This window comes from Orycteropus afer, unplaced genomic scaffold, assembly GCF_000298275.1.
Source record: "Orycteropus afer afer isolate SDZICR_OR568_19922 unplaced genomic scaffold, OryAfe1.0 scaffold00115, whole genome shotgun sequence".
Classification (NCBI taxonomy): domain Eukaryota; kingdom Metazoa; phylum Chordata; class Mammalia; order Tubulidentata; family Orycteropodidae; genus Orycteropus; species Orycteropus afer.
The window spans coordinates 5,991,240-6,006,634 of record NW_006921702.1 but is presented as its reverse complement, the minus strand read 5'-3'; the positions used below and the strand labels follow the sequence as shown (position 1 = coordinate 6,006,634).

The 15,395-nt window shown below is 38.6% G+C and overlaps 1 protein-coding gene across 1 annotated transcript in view; it reads left to right on the top strand.

The window, feature by feature from the left end:
- COBL (cordon-bleu WH2 repeat protein) overlaps positions 1–15,395 on the top strand; it is a 374,456-nt gene that overhangs the window by 100,170 nt on the left and 258,891 nt on the right. Inside the window, exon 6 of the mRNA XM_042781403.1 lies at positions 6,411–6,593. Within this exon, the coding sequence (XP_042637337.1) occupies positions 6,411–6,593 (183 nt within the window). The remainder of the gene's footprint in view (positions 1–6,410; positions 6,594–15,395) is intronic.

The following is a 15,395-nucleotide window of genomic DNA, read 5'->3' as shown; positions in this document are numbered from 1 at the left end:
TGTTTCTACCACTTTATCCTGCTTCTTTGTGTGGACTGTGATGGTCTGTTGTCTCCGAGGCATCGTGGTGTTGTTATATTTAGATCTCTGTTAACTGTTTGCGAAGAGCAGTCAAGGGTGATTCCAGCTCTTCTTGGTGGTTTTTTATTGGTGGCCTGTTGGTGGAGAAGGAGGTAGTGGCTGTCACTCAGTAAGTGAAGTCGCAGGAGGTGTGGGTGTAGTTGTGTCTTATGGGGACTGTTGTTGTCTCCCACTCAATTAGACACAAATTATAATCGAATAACCTTCAAAAAGCTTGTCAGTCTTGCAGGTCCTGAGTGTCCTTGGGGTTGCTGAAAAGAAGAACGTGTTCTTAGGCCCCAGGAATCTGCAAGAGCGCTGTCTCTTTAAATATCCAAAATCATCAAGCCGCTTTTTAAACCTTCAAAATGGTGGCGTCCTCTGAACCAGCAAAAGTCCACAGCTCAGCCCACCTTTTTCTTCACCTTCTCCATTTGTTCCCCAGCCACTGTGCACAGTCCTCCGTGTAGTCCCTGCCTAGCAGGGTGATTTTTAGGTTAATTCTTAGGTCCTATCACCACTCGGGAATCTCCAAGCTGTCTGTGCCATCAGGATAGCTCAGGATTGCTGCCAGACCGCAGCTCTGTATGTCTCATTTTTTGGCATTTTCATGCAAATTCTTCTGCTAGTTGAGGTTTAGTCCACTTCTATATCCTTCCCTTCAAGGGTCAGGGGTCCAGGATTATTTTCTGTGTCTGTGTTAATTGGTTTCCCTTTTCTTTGTTGAAGAGGGTCTGTGCAGTCTTTCTGCCTAGTCCGCCATCTTGTCGGAACCTCCCTGGAACAAGATTTGTATGTACTGTGTTGTGCCAGTTGAACTCGGTGTACCCTGAGACTAAGGTCCTGACTCCGCAGACCCAGTGATTATCTCTCTCAGGATGTATGGTTGTCTCTGAGAGGTTATTCCAACTTTGTCTTCTGTTGCTTCTGTAATGTGTGTGGCTAGTTTTGTAGCACAAGTGCTTGTGTATGATTATCTTCAGCTAAATCTATCCTTGGTCTAGGGTATATTCCTGTTTGCCAATCCCCACCTGATCTTCTCACTTGTCTATGCATTTATCTGTAGCGTGGTGTTTGGTGTTAGTGGTAATGCAGTATTGTGCATATACTATTATTTGCCTCTGTTGTCTATATCTTATGTGCATGTTTCAGTGTCCTTCCTTTCCCTAATGTCATCATGCTGGTCACAGACTCTTTCTCTACCATGCTTCCCCTCACCCAAATCAACACATGACCCCCAACTAGTCCAAAAATTTCCCTCTCCTTTCCTCCCATCCCTGGTAACCTACAAAATGAGTTTCCTTCCCTAAGTAAACCTTTCCTTGACTTTTTACAATAATGGGCTCATATAATATTTGTCCTTTTGTGATTGACTTATTTCACTCAGCATAATGTCCTCCAAATTCATCCATGTTGTGAGATGATTAGTGTATTCTTCATTATTCTTGTATGTAGCATAGTATTACATTGTGTGAATGCACCATAGTTTGGTTATCCATTCATCTCTATTGCTTTTCTTAAGGATTTATCTGGAGACATCTCCTATAAAAGCTTTACTCCCAGTAAAAAAACTCCTGAGAAAAACTGGTAGGATTGTTATAGCCAAAACATGTGGGTTTTAGTGTCAACCTTTGGAAAAAGGCTTTACTTCCCTACAAGAAGAGGACTTTATATGTTTGTAAAATGTTATTGGCATGTTTTGATAGGGAGTAAAAAAACAAACCTCTTCTTGAATGAAAGTTTGAATGCCACTTTGTAGCAGGAGGAATCCAAAGAAACTGGGAAAATAGGACGTGGGCCAAGCTGTTTACACTCCGGGCTGCACTGACTAAATTCTTGGTTTTCCATTTTATTTAATGTTGATATGAGTCAGTGTTTTAAAGGACAACAAATACTTCACAATGTTTTCCACTCAAATTATTCTTAGGATTGTTTTCTAAATTGCCTATACATATTCCATGGATAGAGAAAGAAAGGAGATAGGACTTAAGCCACAAATAGTATCTCTGTATTAAATAGTTTTGGGTGCCCATGGATTGGAAGTTGAGAAACACTGTTGTGTAGAACAATGAACAAGAGGGTCAGGTGGACCAAGCTCTATTGAACCGTGGAATGTGTTTTCTTAGTAGTGTGTGTTGAAGTGGGGAGATGTTCATGGATTCTCTAGAGCTGATTTGGGGTAGAGAGCACCTGTTGTCAAAATTAGAGCCCCTGCATGGTTCAAATAGTTAACACACTTAACTGATAACCAAAAGTTTAGAGATTTGAGTCTACCTAGAAATGTCTTGGAAAAAAGGCCTGGTAGTCTATTTCCAAAAAATCAACATCTGAAAACCCCTGTAGAGCACAATTCTGCTCTGCACACATGGGGTCATCATGAATCAGAATCAACTTGATAGCTACTGGTGTTAAAATTCAGTGAAGTTCAAGAGATCCAGATAATGGAATATGAGAAATCCATTTTTCAGGATGAATAGATGTCAGATCTTGCAGGAGAACTTGGTGGGGATGCCCTTTAAGCCTCTGTTGCCTGAGCTCTTCTCACTGTAGCCCTAATGTAATGAGGTCATTGTCTATAAGAACACTTATGAGAGAGGAGGGAAGCCACATTTACTGGACACCTCTCATGTGGTAGAAATATGCCAGTTGCTTTATGTAAATTATCTTATGCTTATAGCAACTTTGAAGTGAATGGAATTTTCCCTGTTTTATAAAGAAGATGTACTTTCCTGTAAGTTCTATACCCATGTGTGCATGATATTGGTAGATATTGCATCATGAGAAACCAGTTCAAGTCCTTACATTAAGGGGTTTGCAGCTCAAGAGCCTTACATGGATGCCAGAAAGCTTGTAAGGGCAAGAGGATCACAGAATTAAAACCTGAAAACAGTATAACATATACATTTCTTTTACAGGAATAGTCTGTGCAGAGCTTCCTAAAATGCTCAGAGCATTTAAAGAACAGAGGTAAATTCATAGCAGTGTTGAGTGATCAGTCAGCCACACATAGTTGTGGTGAGGACTGAGGAGGAGAGGAACTGAAAGTTCCATGTCTAGACAGGGTGGAGTGAAGAAAAGCAATTAGATGCTGCTTTATGAAATGCATTGTCATGTACATCGCAATTCCAGCATGCCAAACAGGGACATGAACAGTGTCAGCAAGGGTATAGGTCTCCACTGTGCATGTGTGTGGCGTGTGTGTAAATCACTGTCAACATATTTTATGGATAAAGAAATTGAGCAACTCAGAAGTTACCAGGATGTACTTCTAGCCACAGTGCTAAATGCTGAAGAGAGAAAATGGGGCTTGCATTTCTTCTTGAAGTTGAGAGTATTTGAGATAACCAGACATCTAGTGAAACACTTTCACAGCTTGAGACCTTGAATTAGCAAAGTCCCTTCTCTGGTTTTCATCAGTTGTTTCCTTTGGTCATCAGGCTGTACATCTTTAAGTAAATCTGTTTTTTGCCTCATTGAGTCTTCATGGTTTCTATGAAAGTAGATGTAAGGCAAAGAAAAATAATTAGGTCTGCTAACTTTATGCTATTGTTAATTTTGCATTGGTGTATTGGCTTGGTAACAAGTACAGTTGTCCCTCAGTATCCACAGGGGATTGGTTCCAGGATCTCATGGATACCAAAAGCTGTGGATGTTCAAGTCCCTTATGTAAACTGGCATAGTATTTGCATATGACCTATGACAATCATTCTGTGGACTTTAAATCATCTCTAAATACAATGTAAATGTTATGCAAATAGCACTTTATGCTCCCTCTTAGCCTTTGAGGGATTGCTTTGACTACTTAATTGCTTTTTAGGAGCCCTTTTTTGCCCTGAATATTTTTGATCCACAATTGGTTGAAGCCACAGATGTGGAACCCACTGATTCAGAAGGCCAACTCTACTCTGTCTGCAGTACTCAGGGGTTGTAAGGAACGTTTTACGTTTTTCATGTGAGCCTCCATAGGCATTGACAATTTTCTAGGTATCAGATTCCTTCCAATCAGATCCTTCACCTCTTTCCTATGGGAACTCTTTATTTGATGGCTGAAGCTTTGGGTATCTAATATTCAGGGCTGTGCACCAGTTCAGAGAAGTTCAGTCATGGCCCATAGGAACAAGGGCAGCATACATGTTGTGTAGCAACCAAGTCTTTCTTGCATGGGAGATTTTGACCCAAGTAGGAAGCAGGCAGTGATGCCCACCACACTCAAAGAAGGCAACCAGCCATGCCTCTTTGAATGTGTGTCAGCTGCCATTGTTGAGTGTAGCACCACTGCCTCTTTCCTCCTCAGGTAAAAATCTGCCAAGCAAGAGATTCTGTTGGCCGTGACAGAAGAACCATTTCAAACCAGTTCGAAACCCTGCTCACAAGGAAGCGTGAGCTAAGATACAAAGCATCTTTCGTGGATTGTTTTATCCTTTGGCTTTGATACTTAAATACAAGAAAATATGAGTCTCAAACTATTTTCTCAGGAAACAGAATGATAATATATCATTGGCAGAACATAATAGAATTGATATCTGAGCACAAGTAATCATGGTTGTTGCTTACTATGATAATTTTCTTCTGCATATTTATTTATTATGTAGAAGCAACTTTCAGATAAGATTTTACCCAGGAGTCCATTATGTAAAACACAAAAGCAGAATTACCCAGAGGGTCACTCATGTATTCATTCATTCCAGCAAATGTTTGTTCCAGTGTCTTCTGTATGGCAGGAAATTTTCTAGGAGCTGGGAATGTAAGAGTGGATACACACAGAAAATACTCACTGTTCTCATAGAACTCATAGAGAAAGATGGTAAATAAATACAGGTATGTAATAATCACAATTGGTGACACATTTTAGGTGCTTTCTTTGTGCCAAAAGCAGTTGAAAACTCTTTGCATCTAGTAACCCATTTTGTTTATATGATAGGTTTATGGTATAGGTATATTTATTTATCCCAGTTTTACAGGAGATAAACTGAGGCAGAGAGAAATTAAGAAACAAGGTCATACAGCTTGTAAGAGACAAAGCCAGGAACTAAACCATGACAGAGTGTTTCTAGAATCTGTGGGCTTAATCCCTAGGCTGCACTGACTCCAAGTATCCAGGTGGGATTACAGTGCTGTGGAGGTAAATCAGCAAGGGAGGGGAAGAACTGCCAGAGAAGAGCATGGATCTATTTGTTTTTTGAAAAAAATTCAAATTATAGTGCTAGTCTCTGAATACCCTTTCTGTACTAACATTTACATGAATCTATTAAACAAAGAGCCCTGATGGCTCAATAATTAAATGCTCGGCTGCTAACCAAAAGATTGGTGGTTCAAACCCACCATCTGTTCTGCAGGAGAAAAGACCTGATGATCTGCTCCTGTAAAGACTGTGGCCTTGGAAACCCTCTGGGGCAGTTCTGTAGGTTCTCTGTGAGTTAAAATTGACTTAACAGCATGTAACAGTAACACAACATTCAGCCAGACCCTGGGTGGTACAAATGCTTAATGCACTCCCCTATTAATAAAAAGGTTGAAGTTCAAGTCCACCCACAGTCATCTCAGAAGAAAGGACTAGTAATTTACTTCTGGAAAATTAGCCATTGAAAACCCTATGGAGCACAGTTCTACTCTGACACACATGGGGTTGATTGGCAGCAACTGACTTTTTTAGGAGAAGAAAATTGAAGAAAATGTGTGTGTGTGTGTGTGTGTGCGCGCGCGTGTGTGGGTGTGCTTTTTAGCCTGCTACTCAGTATAGATATTTCCCCTTGGGAGCAATTGTGCTGGATTGCATTTATTTTCAGATTGTCAGATATTTATCACTAACTACTATATTCAGTGGCCATGTAAAGTATTCACAGTGTGTTGTTTGTTCATAATTTCTGAAAATGACAATAAACCTATAAAAGTCTCATCCTGAAAGCAAATGAAGAACTTCTGAGGAGTACAGAAACTATTGATCTTCTTTCCACATGAGAAACGTCCTCCTTGCTCTTTCCAGCATCCAAGAGCTCATTCTGACAAAAGGGTAAAGTTGTAAGGATGTCAATTCATAATTGCACGTTCAGAATATTAAATGATTCTAGCTGCTCAGTGTTCTTAGTGGTTTAAAAAGTCTGCTTATTTGTCATGATTAAGAAAATAAACCTTCAAATGTCAGTCTGTTATATGTATCATCTACTGTAATATTCCCCAGAAAATGATAATTTGGGTTTTGCTCAAGTTATTCAAACCAGCTGATAGGAAGTGGTGATATTAAATGTTGAAGGGGTGATTTGGTACTTTGTTTTCATGTTTGAACATTAATCCAAAGAGAAATAGCTTTCTCGTATCAATGAGAATGTATGTTTTTCTCTTCCCTGCAACAGGGCTGTCTGACAACGCCAAACTCCCCATCTGTGAATTCACGTTCCATTATGCTGGGTCCATCCCTCTCGCTCAGCAACATCTCAGGGGTGTCTGTGAAGTCAGAGATGAAGAAGCGTCGAGCTCCTCCTCCTCCCTCCTTGCCAAGTACAGGGACACCTGTGCAAGACAGGGCATTGGAAAAGGTAGGGAAGGGGCAGTTACCATAATCCATGCATCCTTTAAATCTACTAGCTCATTCTCCAAAAGTATCCTTTGAATGCTGTAATCTTTCGAATTTGTGCTTTGGCAACTAGATTATTTAAAGTGAATATTTAAGCTTTATTTAGAAATAAAGGTGAGCTGCGAGGAGGAAACTCTTTTTGTGCTTTTATTACAAAAGGTTTATGCTTGTTGATTAACATTCATTTTATTTTCAGCATTGAAATTTTGGGCACAGTAGTGACTACTTAATGAGAAGATTTCCTGGTTAAAGCCACCTAATGAAATCTGGAGCTTGTACAGCATAGGGATGGCATATAATATGATATATGTGCACAAAATAATTCACATTCATGAATATCTGAAAATATTTTTGTGTATTAAGTTACTCTCTATATATTTGTTTTGTGAGGCCTTGTACTTAAAAGCCTCCTTTATTTTATGTTGATCTTCAGAACAATGTTTCGTCTTTGAAAGTGAGTAAACTATTACAATTTGATGAGAACAACCTCTGTCCTCTGCAGTAAGTTACCTCTCCAGTGTTCTTTTATTATTATTGTTAATTTGCTCAATATTAATTTAATCATTACAATACCTTGAGGTATGTACTGTTATTGTTCCCATTTCACAGATGAGGGAATTAATCCACAGAGAGGTTTAAGTCACATGTTTGTATTAGGTCACAGTTCTAATACATTGAGCATTGTATTAATGTATCATTATTTAGACTGTCTTCTATTGCTCTTCTCTACTTATGGATCTTTTGTTGACAAGTTTCCTGTTTTTTTTTAACTTTACTGTTCACCCAAGTTAATATGTGTCTACCTTCTAGTTACTGGTTTGCCCTCCCTTCCCCACTCACCGTTGGTAACTATCAAAGAATATTTCTTTTGTGTGAAACACTTCTCTTGACTTTTTACAATAGTGGTCTCACATAATATTTGTCATTTTGTGATTGACTAATTTCATTCAGTATAGTGGCCTCTAAGTTTTTCTCTGTTTTGAGATGTTTCCCAGATCCATCATTGTTTTCTAAGATTGTGGAGTATTCCATTATGTGTATGTATCATAGTTTGTCAATTCATTCTTCCATTGATGGACATTCTTCCATTGATGTTTCCATCTTTTTGGGTATACGGAATAGTGCTGCAGTGAACATGAGTTTGCATATATCTGTTTGCATCACAGCTCTTTATTTCTTTAGGATATATATCTTCTAGTCTGATTGATAGATCATACAGTATTTCTATTTCCTGACTTTTAAGGAAACGCCATGCTGTTTTCCACACTGGTTGCACCATTTTGCAGTCCCACCAGCTGTGTATGAGAGTTCTAGTCTCTCTACACTCTCATCAGCATTTGTTGTTTTCTATTTTTTTGAATGTTATAATTAGTGCTGGGGTGAGATGATATATCATTGTTGTTTTTATTTGCATCTTTTGAATGCCTAATTCTGATCCAAAATTAAAATGGCCAGTACCATTTCAGCTTACTAATGCCTAAGGTATTGATCTTTCTGCATTCCCTATCATTTATGAAAACTTCCAATATTCCTATATTCATACTGTGTACATTTCACTCTCTAATTATTAATGAATGATTGCAGCTGTTTCTTTTTATTTTGAGTTGTGACACATCAGCAAATGGAGGTTCTGTAAGCTTTACTCCATCTACATCATTAAGGTCAACTCTAATTTGAGGAGGGACCTCTTCCCCAGTTGATTTTTGAGTACCTTCCAACCTGAGCGGCTCATCTTCTGGCATTATATCAGACAATGTTTCACTATTCATAAAGTTTTACAGTAATAAATCAGTGTTTCACTGCTATTCATTAGGTTTTCAGTGGCCAATTTTTTCAAAAGTGGATGACCACATTGTTCTTCCCAGTCTGCCTTAGTCTGGTAGCTCTGCAGAATCTACCCACTGTGGTGACCCTACTGGTATTTGAAATACTACTGGCAAATCTTCTAGCATCACATTAGCAAGCAAACCAGCACAGTATGACAAATTGAAAGACAGCTGGTGCCCATTTTGAATCAGACATTCATATGGTCTACTATGCCAGGAATGACAAATTGAATAGGAATTGTGTCACATTCATCATCAGAAAAGAACATTTCAAGATATATCCTGAAGTATAATGTTGTTGGTGATAGGATAATATACATACACCTATGAGGAAGACCACTTAATACTACTATTATTCAGTTTTATGAACAACTACTAAATCCAAAGATGAAAAAATTGAAGATTTTTACTGACTTTGGTGGTCTGAAGTGATTGGTGATTGGAATACAAAGTTGGAAACAAAGAAGAATCATCAGTAGTAGGAAAATATGGCCTCAGTGAAAGAAATGATGTTGGAGACCACATGACAGAATTTTCCAAGAACAGTGACTTATTCATTGCAAAGACCTTGCCAGATGGAATAAACAGGAATCAGATTGGCTACATGCAATAATTGGAGCTATGTGTCAACTTGGCTGGACCACAATTTTGTGTGGTTTAAGCAATTGTGATGTGGGTGTTTTCATGATGGGATCAAATGTATATGTTTTGAGCAGCCAATCCACTGAAAGGGAGTTTCCCTAGGGGTGTGGCCTGCTTCCAGTATATTTATGGACATCCTGGGAAAAGAGACTCTTTTTCTATGGATCGGGATGCTGTTGTGCTGCCTACAACTATCTGTGAGTGAGCAATCTACCATTTGGCCTGGAGATCATGGATTTGTTATTCAGTGGAGTCAGCAGCTGGTACACTGCCTGCCAGTCTTGAGCTTGTCAGCCCCTGCAGCTGCATGAGTCAGGAAAAGCCTCCAGCTTGGCATTTGATCCAAGAACTAGGGACTTGCCAGCTTCTAGAAGTATGTGAGACATTTGCCTAAGATAAATTTCTCTCTCTCTATGTATATAAGCTTTACTGATTTTGCTTCTTTACAGAACCCAGTCTAACATATTTGTTACCGGGAGTGGTTCTAGAGAGACAAAATTGTAAGGATGGGCTTCCTAAATTGCTTCTCCAATTTGATTAACCATAAAGGCACTGGTGACCCTGCCTCCATTAGTAAAGAGGGCCCTGCTAATCCGTGGCATGAGGTGGCAACGTTAATATGCAAAATAGCACCACCAATAGATCAAGTACTTTTGAGAAGTGAGGCTCTGGGTGATTGCATATTTGATACTTTTCTGCAGTTTTTTCAGCATGAGGAGTATAAGGAAGCTGGTTGGTTGGTCCTACTTACACTAGACAAAGTGGTGGAAGAAGGTAGTTCTGAATATCAGCTATGACAGCATGACCAGTTGCAGAAACAAGGACTGTGATTGTTATATTTCTTCATTGTATATGTGCATCAAATATTTTTGTTTCTTTCTGTTATGAACTGTGAAATGTAAATAAGGTTAATGTGTTTTGGTTGTACGTGTGTTAGTGTATCATGTTAGGCACAAATAGGACTTTATAATTGTCCTTATTTAGAGATTATATACAGTTAAGAAGATGTGTACAACTGCCAAGTTGACAAGGGATGGATTGTGCTAGTTGGAGCTGTGTATCAACTTGGCGGACCACAATTCTGTGTGGTTTAAGCAATTGTGATGTGGATTGTTCCCAAGATGGGATCAGATATATATGTTTTGAGCAGTCAATCCATTGAAAGGGAGTTTCCCTAGGGGTGTGGCCTTCTTCCAGTATATTTATGGACAACCTGGGAAAAGAGATTCTTCTTCTGTGGATCGGGATCCTATTGTGCTGCCTACAACTGTCCATGAGCAAACAATCCACCATTTGGCCTAAAGATCTTGGATTCGTCATTCACTGGAGTCAACAGCCAGTATACTGCCTGCCAACCTTGAGCTTGTCAGCCCCTGCAGTTGTGTGAGTTGGGAAAAGCCTCCAGCTTGACATTTGATCCAAGAACTTGGGACTTGCCAGCTTCTATAACTGTGTGAGCCATTTTCCTAAGATAAATTTCTCTCTCTCTATATAAAAGCTTTACTGGTTTTGCTTCTCTAGAGAACCCAGTCTAACACACTACATTTGTGGAAAGAGGTGATGGAGAAACTCAGTATCATTAGTCAGAACAAGGCCAGGAGGTGACTGTGGAACAGACCATCAGTTGTTCATATGCAAGTTCAAGTTGAAAATGAATAAAATTAAATCCACAAGAGCCAAAAGATGACCTTGATTATATCCAACCTGAATTTAGAAGTCATCCAAAGAATAGATTTGACACATTGAACACCAGTGACCAAAGACCAAATGAGTTGTGGGATGACATCAAGAATATCATACATGAAGAAAGCAAAAGACAGGAAAGGAAGAAAAGACCAAAATGGATGTCAGAAGAGACTCTAAAACTTGCTCTTGAACAGAGTACCTAAAGCAAATGGAAGAAATGATGAAATAAAAGAGCTGAACAGATTTCAAAGGGCTTGTCTGATAGAGCCTGGTGGAACCACTGAGACTATGGCCCCTAGATGCCCTTCAGTCTGGAATTAAACCCACTTCTGTGGCTTCCAGCCAAACAAAAGACAGGCACATGAGCTGAACCTTTACATTAGGTAGATACACTCCTTGGAGACATCAATCATGGGAGAGTAGAAGGGCTGTGTATGCACGGGGAGACAGCTCAGGGGGCAGGAGTGCATGAGAGAGAAGAACAAAGGAAAGAGGTAACTATGGAGAGGAAGTGAGATGGGAGCTCTTGCATTGTGGGAAATTGGAGTCAATGTCATGAGACAAAGTGTATGTGAGCTGCTGTATGGAAAAGGAATTTTCTCTGTAAACTTTCACCCAAATCACAATAAAAATTAAAAAAAAAAAAATAGTTGCAGTAATATATCAATAGGGAAATGCCAGAAATTCAAGTCAGACTCAGAAGAAGGCTTGGAATGAGGGATATTATTGCTGATGTCAGGTGGATCTTAGCTGAAAGCAAAGAATACTAGAAAGATGTCTACCTGTGTTTTAGTGACTGTGCATTGTCAGTCAACTGTGTGGAGCATAACAAATTATGGATAACATTGTTAAGAATGGGAATTCCAGTATATGTAATTGTGCTCATGGGAAACCCGGAACTAGACTAAGGGGCAGTCATTCAAACAGAACAGGGAATAGTAAGAAATGGTTTTAAATCAGGAAAGGTGTAGATTAAGGTTGTATCCTTTTACCATACTTATTCAATCTGTATGCTGAGCAAATAATCTGAGAAACTGAATTATATGAAGAAGAATGCAGCATCACAATTAGAGGAATACTCATCAACAACCTGAGATATACAAATGACACAGCCTTGCTTGCTGAAAGTGAAGACAACTTGAAGCACTTACTGATGAAGATCAAAGACTACAGCCTTCAGTAGTATTATACCTCTATAAAAAGAAAACAAAAATCTTCACATCTGGGCCAATAAGCAACATCACAGTAACGGGAGAAAAGATTGAACTTGTCAGGGATTTCATTTTACTTGGATCCACAATTGGCGCTCATGGAAGCAACAGTCAAGAAATCAGAGGACATATTGTACTGGGTAAATCTGAAAAAGACTTCTTTAAAATACTAAAGAGCAAAAACGTCACTTTGAAGACTAAGGTGTGCCTAACCCAAACCATGGTATTTTCAGTAGCCTCATAGGCATTGGAAAGCTGCACAATGAATAAGGAAGATCAAAGAAGAATTGATGTATTTGAATTGTGGTATTGGCAAAGAATACTGAAAATGACATGGACTGCTAGAAGAACAAACAATCTGTGTTGGAAGAAGTTCAACGGGAATGATCCTTAGAAGCCAGAATTGCCAGACTTTGTTTCACCTACTTTGGTCTTGTTGTCAGAAGGGCCCAATCCCTGGAGAAGGATATCCTGTTTGGTAAAGTAGACTTCCAGTGAAAAAGGGGAATACTGTCAATGACATGGATTGAAACAGTGACTATGACAATGTGCTCAAGCATAGCAAGGATTGTGAGGATAGCATAGAACCAGGTGTTGTTTCATCCTGCTATACATAGAGTAGCTGTGAGTTAGAACTGAATCAATGGCACCCAACAACAATGCCTAGTGATCGCAAGCATTTCTTCATGTATTAGTTAGCTGCCTGATTGTCTTCTTTTGTAATGTGTCTATTCATATCCTCTTCCCAACTTTTAATTGGATTATTCATCTTTTTGTTGTTAAGTTGTTGGACGTTTCCTGTAAATTTTAGCAATTAGTCCATTTTCCCATAGGTAATTGCCAAATTTTTTTCCCAGTCTGTGGTTTCTCTTTTTACTCTTTTAGTGAAATATTTTGATGTACATAAATAAATGTTTCATTTTTAAGAGTTCCTAGTCTTCTATTTTGTCTCTTCTAGTGTTTGTGCATTTTTACTTATTTTTATTAGTGTATTTATGCCTTGAATTAAGGCCCCTAAGCATGTCCCCTTTTTATTTTTTTTCTTTGGTGGTCTTTAAGGTTTCTGGTTTTATGTCCTATCTGTTGTTCTTTATTTGGGCTTCTTTCCTTCCTTTAAGGAGCCCTGCTGCTGCAGTGGTTACAGCAGTCAGTTGCTAACTGAAATATCAGCTGTTCAAACCCACCAGCTGCTCTGCAGGAGAATGTTGTGGCAGTGTGTTCCATAAACATTACAGCCTCGAAAAACTTATGGGGCAGTTCTACTCTGTCCTACAGGGTAGCTGTGAGGTGGAGTCAACTTGATGGCAATAGATTTTTTTTTTTTTATTTTTCCTTCATCAACATGGCTGGTGCTTTAAAACATCATTTAAAATGCCAAACCCTCACTTTCCAGTGGGTAGGACACTCTCTGAAGTGTGAAACTTAAAAAAAAAAAAGTGTTTAGTTTTCTAAACCCACTATATTTGAGTGGGATGTGGCAGGGGCCACCTTCAAAGGTGTCAGGATTTGATCCACTTTTGGTTCTTTTACAGGCTGAGTTCCCCAAGGCAAAGCAAGATATTCCCCAAAGAATGATGCTGCTTCATACATATCCTAAGATACCAGATCAACCCTGTAAAGATAAAGATGCATTCTTCTTCATTAAGCTGAGATCTATCTGATTGACTTGAATCCCAGCTTCCTGCAGAGATACCACAAAATGAACATTAACATTTACATAAAGTACATGTAAAGTCCATTTATTCCCTAGCATGAGTTTAATTTCCTGAATTCCTCCTTCTACCTTGGTGTGACTCAAGCTGTCTCTGCTTCCTAGTGCTTGATAACATCACATTCCTGCCATTGTTTAGGTTTGAACACTTTACTCCTTATTCATAAAGACACTTTTCCCTAAAGTGAACTACAAATCCAGTCAGTACCTCCCAATTTTGAGGTTTGGCTCCAGGTTTTTGGTTAACTATTAGATGATTAAGAAGCTCTGGTAGCATAGTGCCTGAGGCACTTGACTGCTAACCAGAAGACTGGTGGTTCAAACCCACCGGCCACTCCTCAGAAGGAAGATGGGGCAATCTACTTCCTTAGTGATACTGCCTCAGAAACCCAAGGAGGAGGGGTCGCTATGAATCAGGTCTGACTTGATGGCACATAACAACAACAACATTAGATGATTAGTGGATTTCTTTGATATCCTGACAGACATCTCACTTCATTTCCTAATTGGCGTTGTTGTCTGTCAGTATGTAAGTCTGCCTGTCCATCTATCTTTATAAATCACTTACCTTTCCCTATCTTTCCAAGAGTATTCTTGAACTTTGAGTCTCAGCAACCACAGATATTTCCATCCATAGGCCCAAAAAATCTATCTGAAAGCTGTAATACTATGCATTTTATAAGAAAATATTTTGATTTTGTGTCTCTTGAACATTTTGTAATGCCAGTAATTTATTTTGAGTTCTCCAAAATATTTTAACTGCTTTTTGTTGTTGTTGTTGTTTTGTTTTCTTTTTTATGGAAAGAAATGTAGACAAAAAATGGTGCATCATTTTGACATATGTGTGATTAAATAGTACAAATTGAACATGAAGATATTTCCTGTGATTGTCTACAGTGTATCTATTTAATTTGCTTGGCTTTTGAATGCTAACTAACAGATTCTGTAGTTTTTCACAATGTGCAATCCATATGTACAGCATTAGCCCTTTTCCACTAGCATCCCACTGGGAACGTCTTTTGCTTTTGGTTGGGAGAAATATTTCTTTAGTGGTGAAAAGTACGAATCCCAGTATCAGTATTATTTAAGTTTTGTTTCTTTAATAAGAATTGAATTTTCCTTATGCTATAGAATGTAGATGTTAAATGGCATCAGCATTTTTTACATTTTTTCCGTTCAGAGAAGAATTCATTGTGTTTTTCTGGTTCTAATCTGCTTATCCACAGTGGATAAAGTCTGCTTGAGTGGGAAAATGTACAGTGAGTAGAGATTTGGGAATTCTGAATGAAGAATAAATAATACTTTGTATCCTGTAGAATGAGCAGAATTCCCTCTGAGGCCATAAAAGCTTTTTACTGAAATCTGTTTTATTTGGCAAAGAATGAGTGGAGAAATTGGCTCATTGAAAGTATCTCCTTTTTTAAGCACATGAGTGACATATGGACTAGATTTAAGATTTAAGCATTTGCTACGAACAGGCTTTCTTTTTTTTTTTTTTTTTTAATGAAAGGTATTTTGTTGTTTACTAATTTCTGGGAAAGGAACCCAAAATTGAATTGTCCTCATTGTTGGGGAAGAACGTCAATTCCTTTTTCATGAACTTCCTTCCATATAAAGATAAGATGTTTGTTTGGAAAACCTTATTTACATGCAACTGTTACTAACACCATTCTCTCTTTTTTTTTTTT